Source organism: Zalophus californianus, chromosome 1, assembly GCF_009762305.2.
Source record: "Zalophus californianus isolate mZalCal1 chromosome 1, mZalCal1.pri.v2, whole genome shotgun sequence".
NCBI lineage: Eukaryota > Metazoa > Chordata > Mammalia > Carnivora > Otariidae > Zalophus > Zalophus californianus.
The window spans coordinates 124,927,196-124,941,436 of NC_045595.1; the positions used below are offsets into that span (position 1 = coordinate 124,927,196).

At 33.8% G+C, this 14,241-nt stretch overlaps 1 protein-coding gene and 1 pseudogene across 1 annotated transcript in view; both read right to left on the reverse strand.

The window, feature by feature from the left end:
• Positions 1-14,241, reverse strand: part of SPATA16 (spermatogenesis associated 16) — a 222,759-nt gene that overhangs the window by 103,380 nt on the left and 105,138 nt on the right. The window contains exon 4 of the mRNA XM_027585794.1: positions 8,727-8,816. Coding sequence (XP_027441595.1) covers positions 8,727-8,816 — 90 coding nt within the window. The remainder of the gene's footprint in view (positions 1-8,726; positions 8,817-14,241) is intronic.
• Positions 3,270-3,367, reverse strand: LOC113919146 (annotated as a pseudogene).

A 14,241-nucleotide genomic window follows, 5' to 3' on the forward strand; every position in this document is an offset into this window, starting at 1 on the left:
AAAAATATGTAGATAGTGTTATATCAGTAAAGAGGGTTTAATAAGCAAACAAAAAGCTATTTTTTTCCTGAGGATATATGTTAATATTTATTGGTCTAGTAACTTTCTTTTATAGGGACATGTGCACTGGGAAAAGTAGACAAATCTTGAGGTTTTCAGCAGAGTGAAGACTGAATAGACAACCTGCTTAAAGTTTTCTTGCAAATAACATGTCCAATGAAAGAACTAGGAGAAACTCTTACAGAGCAAAATAATGGAATAGCATGTCAGTTTTGGACTTGGATCCTGGTAGAGTAAAAAAAAAGAAAGTTAGAAAGTCTTCCTTGGGAATTCCTAACTAGAACTTACACTATACTGGTTTGGAATTCAGATTCACACTTTCTACAGTTTATGTGGAAGAGCAAAAGGCTTAGAATAGACAACACATTCCTGAAAAAGAATCAGTTGGTAAAGTTTCCTTTGCTAAATATCAGGGATATCAAGACATATTATAAACCATCTTATGTAGGATAATGTGGTTTTGGCAATGTAACAGACAAACAGATGTATGAATAGAATAGAAACCAGAAACTGACATATTCATATATGGAAAACTGATATAAACAGAGCTAACATGGAAGATCAATAGCAAAATGGATTTAATAAGATGATATCAAGATAACTGGTTATCCACCGAGGGAAAAATATAATAAGATAGTCCTACCTCCCACCACATATAAAAAATGATTATCATTGTGTCAAAACTTTAACGGCAAAGGGAAAACTTTAAAATTTTTGAAGATAATATAGAAAGCTATCTTGATGAGCTTGGGATAGGAGAGAATTTTTAAAAATCTTAGGGCAAATCATAAAAAAATTTGACTACACTAAAAATAAGTCTTCAGATTTATTTTTCATCAAAAGATACCAAAAAGAGTATGATTATATAAACCATAAATTGGAAGGAATTACTTGCAACATATATTGCTAAAACTTATTAGTACCCAGAGTATATAAAGCATCCGATGATTCAATGATAAAAGGACAAACAATCCAATAAGAAATGAACAAAAGATAAATACACAAATGAGCATTTCACAGAAGAGGAAACATGATTGCCCGATAAATATATTAAAAAAGCACAAGTGCACTAGTAATAAAAAATGAAGATGTAAATGAGGCAATACCATTTCAAACTCACCCAAGTGGCAGATGTGAATTCTGACAATACCAAATGCATCCTTTGTGCAGGAGTCAGGGTCTTGGTGATAAAATAAACTCGAATTCCAGATTTGCTACTTATCATTGGTCTTTGGCAAGTCGTTCAAACTTTAGCTTAAGTTCCCTCACCTAAAAACTGCAGAATATAATTTCTTTGCAGAGTTGTGAGGAGCAAAGCTAATGCATGATGGCTGCCAAAACTGAGGTAAATTGGGGTGGTAGCCCTGGATTATAATGGTTTTACCAAAGTTGCACTAGACATAATTATTTTAGAGTGAATGTTTTAGGGTTTTAAACATCATTCTTCAAAGTTAGTAACAGCAACAACAGCAGCAGCAACAACAATAATAGCATCAGGAGCAATAATTAATTGAGGGCTTACTATGTGCCAGGTACTGAGTTTCATGTTTCATATTCATTATTCCATGCAATCCTTATGTTTACTTTGTAAAGTATTATTATTTTTTTCCATTTCATGGTTGAGGAAATTGAAACTGAAAGAGGTTACTTAATTAACTTGCCCAAGGTCACACACACAGAGCTAGTCATTTGTAGTCCTGGGAGTGGAACACAGGTCTCTCTGGCTTGACTATAATTCTCTAATGCAGACATCCTCTTCAGCAGACAAATACAGGAACAGAACTTTTGACTTATAAGCAATTTTCACAATCAGGGGCATCAAGATTAATTTATGTGCATAATAGTGTGATGAACCAATGCCAGTATTTAAAAAAAAAAGTGGGGTGTGTGTGTGAAGAATTCCAGAGTTTCTGGCAGTGAGCTGTTAGGATTTCCAGCCTAATCTTTTGTCAGGGTGTTGCTATTTTTGACAGAAATGAAGAAAAGAAAAAGGGAGAATTTGGAGTCAAAACCAGGTGACCTGAACAGTTCTCTTTATGTCATTTGAACTTCCACCTGCCCACCCTGGGGAACTCTACACTCTAACTCACTAAGAATAATTACAGTATCTCTCAGAATGAAACAGGATGCTAAAATTCATGATATACTCATATGCAAAACTTTTTAAAAAGTTAATTTTCCCCCTTTTAACTCCAGATTAAACCAACCAAAATCATGCCTTTCAACCCCTGTGTTAACACTGGGCTTCCCAAAAACCCAGACATGATTCTCAGAGTGAGACAGGATCTAATAGTATTGTGGTGCAATCTGTCTCTTGTTGTGCAAGACCTCAGCAAAATGATTGTTCAACTTGTTCTGGTGTCAATGTTGAGAAACTCATTGTCTCTTTAGGAAACTTCATCTATCTTCAAAGAGTTCTCGTTCACAACAACAGAAACAATGATAATCCTTATTTTTTATTGAGAGTTTATGATGTGCCAAGTTTACTACATAAATTGTCTCATTCATCCTCATAATAACCTCTAGGACATAGATGCTATTACAATCTCTAATTTACAGATTAAGATATGGAAGTTTTGATCCATTTATATAATTTTAGCATCTGCAGACTAAACTCTAATTCACTTGGCAACACTTAGACATTAGAAAATAGCACAGAACACTTGGAGTTAAACTTCAGCTCCTTTGGATTAAGCTTTTTTATGTTTAATTGGTTTTCTACATTCCACCATTGTAGAAAATGTGGAATCAGGGGGGCATCTGATTGAAAGGAAGAAGGATAAGAAAAGAACGCCTTTATTTCTTCACACTTGAAACGTGACATCTTTGGGCCTTTCTGCATTCTCTCACATGTCATCTTTATTGTTCCACCCCCCCTTTTTTTTTAAAGATGCAAGGTTGGATTTATAGGACAGAAGAAACTCTTTCTCTGTATTCTTCCACAAGTTTTCTAGGTCATTGTTTGCAAAAAGTCTAAGGATGGTACATTTCTAAATTATTTTAGAATGTCTATAGGTAATGCAAATACATAGCATATCATTCAAAACATAAAAGGCGCAACAATAATTATCATGATATATATCAGCAAGGTGGAGGAATTCACAAAGTCAATCAATGTTTGTTTTTCTCTAATGAATTTTTGGGTGTCCTTTGCAATAGGCCTGCATTAAATTTTGTTTCTATATGCATGTAAAATTATTTATTCTTATAATAATTTACTTATAATTTGGATTATGTCCAAAAAATTCAACTTTTCTGATAAGAACAGATACTACACTTGATCTTAGTCAAAAGGCTAAGAAGCGATAAAAAATTCAACTTTTCTTAAGGCAACAATTACTTTTAATCCACCAGTTATCATTGCAACCTTATGATTAGTACTTTTGTTGTAAGATTAGACATTTATGAGTCTGTAATTTTAAATCCTTAAGACATAAAAGATCGTTAGAAACTTAAAGTTTTAGAATATTTTAACCTTCACTTTTTTCCTTGAAATCACAAACACTGCACCTTACATACATACAAACTGGGTGAGTTGTAGTCTTATAGTCAGATATTTAACCTAAGCTATATGAAATGACTAAATTTGTCTGTATTAGCATCTTGTTTTAGAAATCATACATGAAGAAGCAACATTTTGCATTGCTTAGGGTTTATACAGCTTTGTCATATCTAGGAAAAGGGAAAATCACTTAATGGTGGAATGATCATGTCTATCTTCCAACATACAACTATATGTCACCTAGGACTGATTAGTGTTAGCCCACACTAAAGCTGTTCTGGTAAAGGCAAATTGTCTCCAATAAAGAAAGAGCAAGCCCTTCAGGCAGATGGCCAATTTAAGAATAAAAATTAGCCTACAGTCTTCATTTATACTATCTGAAGGCATAAATGAGAACTTATTTTAACCAAAAAAACTATGATGTATTTTTAGTACCTTGCATGGTGTTTGAATGGATTTTACACTTTCAGTTGAATCAGAACTAAGTTAAAATAAATTCCCAACACTACTATCATCTCTTCACAATCACTTGTCTTGAGTCTACCTGTCAGAATATTCTCCTCCCTTGCAAGATACACAATAATCTCATTTAAAATCATAGAGTTCTATGACACTAAAACAGCTGACACAGTTTCTTGCTGCTTGCTATTGTAGTACTATTCCTGAGGGATTGCTAATCAATAGCAATATCACTGTGTTATGTGACTAGATTTCTTAACAAATGCTTAAATTTACTTTTGGATCACTCTTTTCTTTTGGAAAGTTGTGATCTATATATGCATTATTTCCAATTTCCAGTAGGATCAGCTTTTATGACAAAATAACAACAACAAAACAAAACTCCCAAATCCTTTGCAGGTCTCCAGAATCCCACCTACTCCCATTTCTACTAACCTTTACTGTTTACCTGGCTTCTCAGTGAGTGTAGCCATGAATTAATTCATCTTAAAGTATTGTGTTTTGATTTGATTTAACAGAAACATACTGCTTGTAAATTACCTTAAGAAGGGAAAAGATAAAATTTTAGACTACATAGTTGATTATCTAATCTATTTCTCAAATATTATATATAACATGGTATTAAAAAATACTATTACAAATAGAAGGTAGAAGAGACAAGATCTGTTGCAACAAATCTGTGAATTTCATTTTCATGAATGGGACTACTTCAGCTTTTTAAGATGGCACTGTTTTTGAAAAACTTGAAATAATTGACATTTAAAAGTTAGGAAATTTCTTCTTGCCAAGTTCTGAAAAATACTATTTCTTGAAGACTCAAAAATCTGCAACACTGAACCTACAGTTGTATACAGCAACATTAACTGGACTTGACTATGACCACTCCCTTCAGCAGGGCTATGGTAGGCTGACCAGATGGCCAGTGTGGTCACAACAGTCCTGGTTTATGCATATTTTCCTGGTTATTTCTTAATAGTGCCCATTTTCACAAACAAGTTTGAGAGATAAATTATATGGTCATTGTAGTTAGTGGTCTCTAGTTCTCTGTAATTCATACAACAATCTTTTTATCTTATAACTGGCCTCCTTCACACACCATCAGCCTGAGATGTGTGAGCATTTAAATGTGTTATTACTGCTCTAGTATCCCTCATCCAGTTCATATATGTAGAAATACACACCTAACTCCTACTTAATGATGGGTAGAAGCTTTTGTTGTACTTTCCCCTTTAGTATTACCTTCTGTTTGCTTCCTCTTACACAGTATGATCTTAACTAAAGTAATTTCCTGTGTGATGTCATCTATTTTTTGCCTTATAGATCTTTACTATAGGAGGCATGATACTATCACCATAACTTAACTACTATGTGCACATTCTCATATTTATCTTTTAACCAGGGTTGTACTAACAATTTCATGTAATATCTCCTTACTGCTGCAGCTAAATGGTTCTTAACCACAAACTCAAAACTGGCTAGTTTAATTTGCAAACCCTGAACTGGTGCTTGGTATGTGCCAAACTCCGTGGAAGTCATTGAGCATACAGAAATAAAAGACATGCCATTCATATTATCAAGAGTTATTAGTTCTCTTCACAAAATAGACTTTACTTTTGTTTGTTTAATATCTCTACATATTTCGTCTTATCTTACCATCTTTCTTATGAAGGTAGTGCCAAGTGTGTGTGTGTGTGTGTGTGTGTGTGTGTGTGTGTGTGAGTGAGTGCAGCGAGCGAAGACAAATTCAAGCAAAGACATTCTACTTCAACACATATACTTTTATGTGCATAGAAACAAAGAGGTGTTAAAGAGCTAGGCTACGTGCTATTTCAGATAAGACCTCACAGGTTGGCTGTTTCTTGGGGAGTTATAGCAATTTCAATTTAGATTTATGGTCTGAAAATGTGCTTTCATCAATTTAACCAGTGTCAATTGTCTGCTCAAGGATGACCAGCATCCCTGCAGAGCCTAAACCAAAATAAAATATCCTTATTTTTACAGTTTTCTACCATCTATATATTCTTGCTCTCTCTGCTGGTAGGTAGGATGTTACTAAAGGAATATTGACCCTTAAAGTAAAAGGACCTGCTCATTATTATAAAGCTGACTGATACCTTCCATTCAACTACAGGTCATAGCATTTTCTCTAGTCTCTCTGGTTGAGAATACTGGCTTTTATGAGGCTGTCTAGAAATCTTTTCTGACCTATTTACTAGGTATTCCTTCCTGGGTAGAGCTGGTTAGTCTCCAAAAACCTTAGATGGCCCAATTTCTAGTTCCTGGTTATAAATACTCTAACGTGAATCAGAAAGAGATGATTCACTTCACTGCAAATCATGGTTTTAGGACTTCCTAAGTCACGTAGTAATGGCATTCTTTTGTATTTGGTAAGTGCCTTTCAATTTCAGAAATATGACTACTTGGCATTCTAGAGGAAATAACTTTGAGGTGTTGGCTTTTCTGGTGAGTTTTAATATAATATCCTTGTAAGAGGCCTGAAACAAACTACCCAAATCTCCAAGAAAGTAATTGAGAAACATGAATGTTCTATATATTGATTTGCATGTATTGTTTTACATTACAAGTCTAATAGCTAAGGGACACTATGATATTCATGTTCATTCTTTCCCTTGGGGAAACCATAATAACTAATATTGTATGTTGAGGACTATACTTGCCAAGGAAGCCAAGGAGAAAAACTCTTGAATCTGAAATTAATTGTATCTGCTTCTCTGTTGGAAAGTCCGTGCCTGCATAACCAACAATTATCAGGATCTTCCTCAAGGAAATGTCAGGTCAGTCACTATATGATATTAAGCAGATACACTTATTTCACTGCAGAGATATACACATGAAGGACAATGGATATTCAGTTCCAACTTTACATGATAAATACTGACAAATTCCTAATTTTCAAGTTCTTATTGTTTCTTTGTTTTAGGGCCCATAAAGAATTTTTGTCACAACTTTAACTTACACAGTCACTCTTGATACAATTAAGTTATAGTCAGTGATAATGCTGGCAACCTGGCTCTCCCCGAACCAAAAAAGCTTAGCTTTGTAGCATTTGCCAATTTCCACAGTGTAAGTTCTCCCAGCATTGCTAAGTTCTCTATTTTAACAACTGGCTTTCCCCGAATTCCGGAATATTAACAATTGGCTTTCCAGAGACTATACAAGCCAACCCCAGCACCCCACTAGCAGTTTTTTACTAGTTGCAATCTAGTTCTGAAGTTGCATCTAGCCTTCTCCTAATGATTTTTTGATTAAATTCAGAAGACACATTAATAAAGAACCTTTCAGAAAACACTATTTTATAGATAGTGGTATCTGTTTACATTGGACCTATTGGCTTCATTTGTAGCTAGGGACTTTTAAAAAGTATGGGACTGAAGGAAGCTTACCAGCACCTCTTAAATTCCCTCTCATTCACATGGGAAAAGTATGTGGGCAGAAAGAAAGTCACAGAGACAACTTAGTGGAGAAAATAAAATGTAGGAAAAAGTCATAAGTGAGTACATAAGATGGAATACATTAGAAAAAGTATAAAGAAAAATAGAATGTAAAAATGAGATTGATACATAAAGACCATTATAATTTTTTAAAATGCACATTAACACACAGGTAAATAGATGTTGTGGCATAATGGTTGTTTGACTGCAAAGTGAGTGTAGTTGGAATTAATTCTGCCTTCCATATCCACCATTTAATTCAGTTTTGGTAACTCTCAGGACCATTTTATATAGAATTCATGTTGATTTCATGGTATTAATTTATGGAACCATTTTATTATCCATTTAAATTCCTTAAACTTCGATTTCCAAGAAAGTGTCATTTGCAAAGGTTCTAAAGACAATAACTACCTGCAACCTAGGCTTTTCATCCTTATTACTGCAGATACTTCCCTAGGCCCTAGGAATTGTGCTTGGAATTAGGTGAAGAAACCACTCACATTTTCTTGCTAAATTCCTGGGATACTAAAGTGGGCAAGTAAGAAACAGCAGCTATTCATTGGGAGATGAGGAAAATTCATCGAGAGATTCATCAAAGGGAAGGGAAGTCCAATATGATGAGCTTGACTCAGGAAGAAAAAAAGCCTTGGCTGTCAGAGGTGAGAAGGAATTCTTAGTGTAACATTGAGGTTGTTGTACAATTCTTGCAATTTTTTTGCTGTAAGTATAAGTTCTGGGGATGAAAATATAAAAAGCTGCTTCACTCCGTTTTTTTGAAACATATTGGGGTCTAGGAGGCAATATATTAGGACAGCTCTAACAACCCTTGATGTTATAACTGATGCCATCTCCTCTAGAAAGAGCTCCTGAGGTCTTTTTCATGTTGTTGGATTTCATTTCCAGAACTCAAGAAAGAGAGGGTCACAGAATTGTGTCATTACAACCAAGACCAGGAAACTGCTCGAGAGCAAGAGGTCAAGTTCATTTCTAATCTTCCCTGGAAGTTTTCCCATCATAATCAGTGACCTCATGGCTGGAAATTTTGAATTTTACTAAGAGCTATGAACACAGAATGGCTTTAATTAAAGAAAAAGATAGTCAATAATTGTTGGTTTGACGTTTATAAGACAATAATTGTGGTAAAATCATACTCCATGAGAGAAATGGAAAGTTCTGTTATGCTATTACCAGAAGCTGAGAATAAAATTAATTTAACTCGAAATAAATCTTCACAAAAGTTATAATAAACATACCGGGCAGCTTCTGAATATCTCTCCAGACATCTAAACACTGTTGCCTGGCGAAGATGATTTCGGAAATAAGCTGGGTTTAAAACAATGCTCCTGTAAAAAGAGCAAAGAAATGCAAATGTTATTAGGTTTTTAAGTCAATTACTGGAAGTGTATAGGAATGAAATAACATGTATTCAATTTTATGGACTATATATTTTAAAAGATACTAATGAATGAAACACTTTTCTTCCTGTAATTGTCAGTTAAGACAAATAAACAAGCATTACTGAAAAACTAAGTTTGCATGATAAAAGAATTTGATTTATAGCACTGAATATCTTTCACAGATATGACAGTGACAAAAAATTGAATCTAACTTATATTACATATAAGACATGATGTTATTTTATTTGCTTATGTTAATAAATCAGGCAAAAATCAGAGGTTATTTACGGTGTGTATTTAGAATGAAGGATGAGGTTATTAGCTATTTAATTTCACTTAAAAAGAAAGGAACTCAAATTTGGGTGACATGGTCATTTGCACTCAATAATTAGGTTCTTAGTGGAATGAAAGGAACCTGTACCATTGGTTAAGGACTCTGGTTTTCACCTTGCCACTTTTGGCTAGGCCTTACGCACTTTGGATTTCATTTCTTCTTTATTGAAATTACCAGGCTTGGCTTGAAGATAAACTGATCTATCTATCCTTATTTGTTGATTCTTCCATCATCCAAGTTTGGAGTCTCAATTCATGCCCAGATGAAAAGATGATCATTCCCTAGCTGTCCTCTCGCCTAGAGATAAACTGGTAGACATTTCCCTTCTTTGATTCATTGAGAGCTAGGCACTGTTCAAGGCTCTTGATATAATGAGGTGAACTAGACAGATGTAGTCCATGGCTCATCACCGAATGAGGAGATTATTAGTGAAAGTTTGGAAATGTAGCTTCTACTAACAGAGTGTATTATGTTACTGATGTGGGATACAGAATGTTACGGAACCAATACAATATTATGAAGCAAACTTCTTGTGAGCCTGTTTTTACAAGTTAATGTGAATCACTTGGAATTAGTTCATTATTGAAGTAAGTGGTTTTTAATCTTTTTTTTTTGAGAAGTTCATAGAGCTTTTTGAGAATCAGATGTAAGCTATGTATTTCTGCCCAGAAAAATGCACTCAAACATAACTGCCTAAATTTAGGGAATTCATGTGATCCCTGAAGCCTAGTCATGTCCAGATTATAAAACATGCCAACAAAAATAATTCCATTCCCAGAACCATTGCTTATAGAAAGAATAAAGTAGAAAAGGAACATCTCTCTGGCCCATGCAGAATCATAGAATTATATGATGATGAGATGGATGGATTGAATAATTTAGCTCACTTTAAACACAACTTTACAGGAACCAAAGAGGTTATGGGACCTTTCTAAAATCATACACAACAAATTAGTTGAAGAAAGGTTGCAAGTTTATTGTGTTTCCTATCTCTAGCCACAGTACTTCATATTACACCTATGGCTTTTCCCATGATGATTTCTGATTAAAGGGGCCTAAGTTAGTGAAGTTTTATGTTACCCTATGACTAATAATTTGTACAAATGAATACATAAAACCCCCAGAATATACATTATTTCCTTTGGTGATTTCTGATTAAAATGTTGGAAATTTAAAAACTATTGCATGAGTTCCATATCAATATTGTACTACTAATATTTTATATTAATTCAGAAAAAGAGTATGTTTATATGTCTTATCTTTGTAAAAGTAGATCAGAGGGAATAAGAGCAGAGCTCTGTCAAGGGTCTAGGTCTTCTGACTGACTAGAATTTTTCTTTCGCATTATAGCTAATTCTTCCCTCTATCTTTGTAATCATTCATTCACTTGTGCAATCTTACTAAGTGCCTGCAAATGTGATGGGACAAAATCCTTACTGCATGGATGTTTCTAGTCTTTGACATCTCTTTGCCCATGACGTAGTATTCTGGCATTGCTGAGCTGTTCTCTAAGAATCTTGCTTTGTCAGACAAGTCCTTTTTTCCCCCCCAGACAAGTTCTATTGACAAAAATGCAAAAGACTGGAGAGAAGGATGGAGTGTGGTGGACAGGAGGAGTGAGAGAAAGGTTTAGTAGAAGAGGGAGGAGGGAAATGAAGAGTCATCAAAATAGTTTGGAATGTAGGTGAAGGAGAAGATTTTCATTGGTAGTGAGGGTTGATGAGGTAAACATGGGAACTGTATCAGTGTGACTTTTAAAAAGGATAGATGAAAAAAATTGCTTGTAATTACAAGTCCTCTTTCTGGTGTGGAAGAAATGCAAGTGGAGAACATGAGCTTAGAAATCACGATTGCTAGACTGGAATAGTTTCTTTTAACCATAATCTAACCCTACATGGTACCATGTGAGTCACAGCTTTTTCTGAGGGACCCAAAGAAGACCTGAACCCAGTCTACTCTGAGAGGTGGAGGTATAATCATAAAAGAATATTTAGAAATTTGAGATGAGCTATTATATTTGGCAACCTATTATTTTTGGCTCTCATAATTATTGCAGCATATACTGTGTGCTTATGATATGCCTTATTAGATATTTGGCAAAGACATGCTAGCGGTGATTATGAAGCCTAGTTTTTACACATTTAGTAATTTATTTGATGCTTTCTAAAATGACATACCCTTTTAAAGATGTATTTTATGTGCATACAACTTGTAAAGGAAATGATAATTTAGCCTTTAAAAGTTCTTAATCATTTATCATTTGATGCCATTTGGGGAGCTGTAGGAGGCAGTGTAGGACCAAAATGGACAATCAGATGGGGGCTATAGCGAAAAAAGAAACAAACAAACAAAAGCCCCAGCAACCCTACAATTATAATCAGGGAGAGAAGAACTCTGTGCTGATGGGTCTGATTTTATCACAGAGGAAATAACTCTGATTTAGCTATGTTGATAGGGCTTTTAGTAAAGAAAGAAAAGATCATGTTAAAGAGAATAGCTAAATTACAGAACTCATTGAATTTTTGTCGGAAGAATGGAGATAGTGTTAGTAACAGCCCATGATTGTTCATTCAATTGATTAGCACTATTCAAATAGAATGAGATCACGTAAAATAATAAATATTATAATAGATAAAAGTTTAGTTTCTTTATCAGTTTGTTAGCTGAGATATATCTTATGCTTGTTAGATTTGCATTTGTGTTTTAGAACTTATCTTTTATATTAAAGTTCACATAATTTGATATGTGCACATGCATGCATGTGCACTTGTTTTATTAAGCTCTAAGGTCATAATGTTGTTGTAAGGCCAGAATATAAGTCTATTCTGGTGATTATTTGAAGTGTCTCAATTCACTTGTCAAATACTTTATTTTTCTCTCAGTGATTGATATGCCACTTCCATTATATATAAGTTTATATGCACAGTTGGATCCATGGCTGGACTTCGTATCCCACACTTTTAATATGTCTGTTTCTATACAGAACAAATTGTTTTAATTATTGTCACTTTAAAATACATCTTAATTTCTGGAAGAGAAGAACTGCCTAATGCCCTCTTTGTGAAAAAAATTTGTTATCTGGCATGTTTATTCTTCCTGATGAACTTTATAAACCTCATCTTTTAAAGTTACAAAGAGCAGCATTTGGTGGTTTTCATTATGTTAAGATAAAAGCATTAGATTAATTTTAGTTAGACATTGTTATAATGTTGTCTTCCCATCCAGGGATGTGACATTTCTCTTCTTCACTCAAATATTTTTTTGTCTCCCAGTAATTTTTTAACCTTCTTTCTACTTTTTAAGAACAGAGGTTTCACTAATTTCTTATTAATTCTTAAGTTTTAATATTTTACACGAAAGTTATACATGAGAATATACATATATATGTATATGTGTGAATGTGTATGTATGTATGCATACACACACACACACACACATATACATACCTTACTACTCAAAACATGATCAACAGCACCTGAGAGCTCATTAGAAATATAAAATCTTGATTCCCACCTCAAACCTGTTCAATCTGCATTTGAACAAAACCCCCAGGTGAATTGTATGCTTCTTAAAGTTTGAAAGCATTGTATATATTCATAGTAGGAAAGGGATTTTTCCCTTTATTTCCTAACTTCTAATTGTTAGCATTTACATGTTTATTTTTTTAAAGATTTTATTTATTTATTTGTTAGAGAGAGAGAGAACAAGAGACAGCACAAGCAGGGGAGCAGCAGGCAGAGGGAGAAGCAGGCTCCCTGCTGAACAAGGAGCCTGATGTGGGACTGGATCCTAAGACTCTGGGAATATGACCTGAGCTGAAGGCAGACACTTAACTAACTGAGCCACCCAGGCGCCCATTTTCATATGTATTTTAAAAATACTTATTTTTGTATCCTTTTGACTTAATATTGCAATAATTTAGTTTTATTCACATCATCTGCAAATAATGATGGTTGGTACTGCTTTTCAATATTTACATCTTTTTTCTTCTCTTACTGCATAGGCTACAATATTTTTTAAAGGAATTTAAGTAAGTGAGGTAATCTAGGGATGATTTAATATTTCACTGATAATTATGAATATGGATTGATATGAGAAAAAATATTTTTTCCAAGACTTATTATCAGAAATAAATATTTATTTTTTTTCAAGTATCCTTAGGATCTATCAACATGATCTTGTGGACTTTGTCCTTTGACTTTTTGTAGGGATGATTTGAATTAATTACTGATTCAAAAGAACATTGAGGGGACCCTGGGTGGCTCAGTTGGTTAAGGGCCTGCCTTCGGCTCAGGTCATGATCCCGGGGTCCTGGGATCGAGTCCCGCATCAGCAGGAAGCCTGCTTCTCCCTCTCACACTCCCCTTGCTTGTGTTCCCTCTCTCACTGTCTCTCTCTCTATCAAATAAATAAATAAAATATTTAAAAACAAAACAAAACAAAAGAACATTGAAATTAATAAAGAATATTAAAGTCAAGGATTAAGAAAGTGAATAACGGAACAACTATTTCCAGGACAAAAAGTGAGGAAACATAAAAATAAGGTGGCTTTATTATTACTGTTATAATAATAATAATAATTATTATTATTATACTGTGATTTTTATAAAGTATTATGTTGGTATTGAGTTGTCAGAAGTTTTGAATTCTTTTGGTCTTTTGACCAAACCAAATGGCTTAGTTTTAGCCATTCCTTCTACTGTTCTTTCTTTTATTTCATTCATTTCTACTTCATTTCTATTTTTATATTTTTGTCCTCTCTGGATTTTATTATTTCTCTTCGAATTCTTCACTTAATTTATGTTTTCTTTCTATAGAAAGAAAGCATTTACAGCTATGATTTCTTTTGCTATATCCTTAAGAATGATAAAGTATATTTTATTCTCATAATTTTTTCTCCTAGAACTTAATTATATATTTGTATTTCTCTTTGATTGAAAAATTATTTAGGATAGCATTATCAATTTCCAAAGGGTAGTTTTTCTTATTATAACTCTTATTGTTAATTTCTCATCTTATTACAAAATAAACAGAGAA